The sequence below is a fragment of the Nicotiana tabacum genome, chromosome 8 (assembly GCF_000715075.1).
Source record: "Nicotiana tabacum cultivar K326 chromosome 8, ASM71507v2, whole genome shotgun sequence".
Classification (NCBI taxonomy): Eukaryota; Viridiplantae; Streptophyta; class Magnoliopsida; order Solanales; family Solanaceae; genus Nicotiana; species Nicotiana tabacum.
This window is the reverse complement of record NC_134087.1, coordinates 101,684,961-101,687,834: the sequence shown is the minus strand read 5'-3', so window position 1 is coordinate 101,687,834 and position 2,874 is coordinate 101,684,961. Positions and strand designations below refer to the sequence as shown.

At 41.3% G+C, this 2,874-nt stretch overlaps 1 protein-coding gene across 1 annotated transcript; it reads left to right on the top strand.

The window, feature by feature from the left end:
- Window positions 1-467: 467 nt before the first annotated feature.
- On the top strand, window positions 468-2,498 carry LOC107788571 (lysM domain receptor-like kinase 3). The gene has a single exon (XM_016610250.2). The coding sequence runs from the start codon at window positions 840-842 to the stop codon at window positions 2,220-2,222; it is 1,383 nt and encodes a 460-aa protein (XP_016465736.1). The 5' UTR covers window positions 468-839; the 3' UTR covers window positions 2,223-2,498.
- The last annotated feature ends 376 nt before the right edge of the window (window positions 2,499-2,874 follow it).

The window sequence follows — 2,874 nt, the reverse complement described above, 5'->3', positions numbered from 1 at the left end:
AGACATGTTCTCTGAGAAGAGGAAGGATCTTCATCTCTCTCTCCCCCCACGAAGGAGAAAGAAGCAAGGAAGCTCAGATCCTCAATTTATATCGTTAGTCTCATCATATCAAATGTATGAGGTTCTACCTTGTTAAAGATTGGTGATCCTTTTCATCCATGTATTCTTCATTATTGTTTAATGTTATGAAAATTACCATCCTCTTCTTATATAATGAGATTTAATCAATGTTATAGTTAAATCTTATGCTTGCTTTGTTTACTTACTCTTATCTTCTATCTTAGATCTAGGGTAAACTATCGTTGGCTAGGATTTATCTAAACTTCTTTTATTTAATTGGTTCAACAAAAAGTCTAAATCTTTTTGGTGGAACAAGAGATTGCTTACATAAAAGTAAATAAAGAACTACCAAATATTTAAAAGAAAAGAAGCATGCTCAATAGACATTAACAAACACGCAACACCCCACCAGGGTCAACACGAAATGTCTTTTCCGAGTAGGCAAACTCCTGTCCTTTTCAAACCCCAAACCACAATCCAAGTCCCCCAAAGGCCCCAAAGCAAAGCATGTCCTATTCCTGTGTTTTCCAGAAAGAATACGAACCCAAACTGCTAACCTCAAAAGCATCTGCAGCTATCCCACCTTCCTAATTTACAGCCAGCCCCTACTCACCGCAACTTTAGTTTATTAGACTAAAAGGAATTCTGTGACTCAGTTTTCATTATCTACTGTTCCTCTGTCTCGTAAAGTTCCAATGATCTTTTTTTCCCAACTACGATTTTTCACTACATAAGCGATAACCAAATTCTCAGCTATCCCCAGTTCACATCCCCTCTTTATGTGTAGAACTAAAATGGCAGTGGATGCTGCACAGCCCATTCCAAGCCCATCTACAAGATCTGGCTCTCCAACAACCCCTAAAGGAAGCTCCTCTAGACACCCACAATCTCTATCTTCAGCAACTTCTACCCAACCACCAAAATCCCCAGTTCCTCACTCCGGCCCATCTAACAGCAGCAACCGGATCAGCTACAACTCCAACTCCAACTCGGGATCCGAATACCGCCTCGACACCTCCGTCGCAACCACCTCCGTCTCCAGCCAGGCATCCCTTTCCAGTTTCCGGTCATCCTTGCCGGATAATCCTCAAGTCTATGATTTCGCCGATATTCGTGCCGCCACCAACAACTTCCTCGCCAAGCGTTACTCCTCCACCTCTTCCTCCCAGTCATGGCGTTGCACACTCCGTGGCAAAGATGTAATTATCTTCCAACGAAGAATCCAGAAATCCATGGAGAAATCTGAATTAAGGGCAAAATTATCAGTCATTTGCAGGAGTCATTACAGAAGTATAATTAAACTCCTCGGCGCATCGATTTCCGGCGATCACATTTACTTAGTTTACGATTTTGTCGCCGGTTGTAATCTTTCCCTTTGCCTCCGAAACCCAAAAAATCCTAGCTATACAGTTCTCTCTACCTGGATGTCTCGAATGCAAATCGCCACCGATGTAGCTCACGGCCTTGATTATATTCATAATACTACTGGTTTGGATATAAAACCGGTTCACAAGTATGTAAAGAGTAGTGGTATCATCGTTACAGAGCCTTCCTTTAATGCGAAGATTTGCCATTTCGGAGCGGCGGAGCTTTGCAGTGTAACCGAGAGTAAGGTCGTGACGAGCGGCGGCGAGATCGGCGAGGAGCTGTCAGCGGATTCACCGCCGGAGCGAAGGGCGAGTAAGACTCGTGAATTTGAAGGCGTAAGAGGTTACATGTCGCCGGAATTTCAGCTGACGGGAGTAGCAACACAAAAGTCCGACGTGTACACATTCGGAGTTGTGCTATTGGAATTATTTTCCGGCGAAGAGCCTGTGAGGTACAAGTACGACAAGGCAACCGGAAATTACAGGAAAATCTCCGTTATAGAGACGGCGACGGAAGCGGTTGAGTGCGGAGGCGATGTGGAAGACGACGGCGGCGTAGGCGTGGAGAGGCGGTTGAGGAAATGGGTGGACGGGAGGTTGCGCGACTCGTTCCCGGTCGAGGTGGCGCAGAAGGTAATGCGTTTGGCATTGGACTGTGTACACGTGGAGCCAGATGATAGGCCGGACATGCGCCGCGTGGCGGGTAAGATATCAAAGCTGTATTTAGAGTCCAAATTTTGGTCGGATCGGGTCAAAATGCCCACGGAAATATCCGTATCCTTAGCACCTCGATGATTTGATTGTTTGGTGAATTGTACTCATTTAGAGAATTATTTGGTAACAAGTCCACCAATTATTTTAAAGGAGAATATATTTTAGGCTGTTTATTTTGTCATTTTTCAATTATGATTGTGACGCAACTGCTAGATGGTACAATAGAAAATTAGATTAGATAATGAAGGAAGTTATAGATCAATATTTTATAGTAATAATGTCTTTACTGGACCCATATTGTGAATGTTAATACATTATTTTAGTTATAAATTAGATAGGAATACATTCGTTATGTAAGACTGGAGAGTTGTTAATAAGGTCGACTTATGTAATTTTTATTATTAAAATAAAAGTGCAAAAGTAACTAATTTATGAATCTTTTCCAACAGAAGAAAAAGTACCAGTAGTATTAGGGGTGTCAATAGATATTCGAAAACTGACCGAACCGTATCGTACCGAACCGATTTTTAGGTTTCTTTTTAAGAAATCGTAGGTTTTTATATAAATCTATAACCGTACCGATAATTAGGGTATTCGAAAAAATATCGAACTGTACCGAATAAATTTTACATGTGGAAAATATATTTATTTGGTAAGTTTAAAAATAATAATGCATTAAATTTTCTTTGGGCCTTGAAATTATGGAAACTATTACAAGCCAACAGGTAATTAA

What these genes read in the sequence shown, in the direction of transcription:
- LOC107788571 (XM_016610250.2), top strand. Translation starts at nt 840, where the DNA reads ATGTGTAGAACTAAAATGGCAGTGGATGCTGCACAGCCCATTCCAAGC.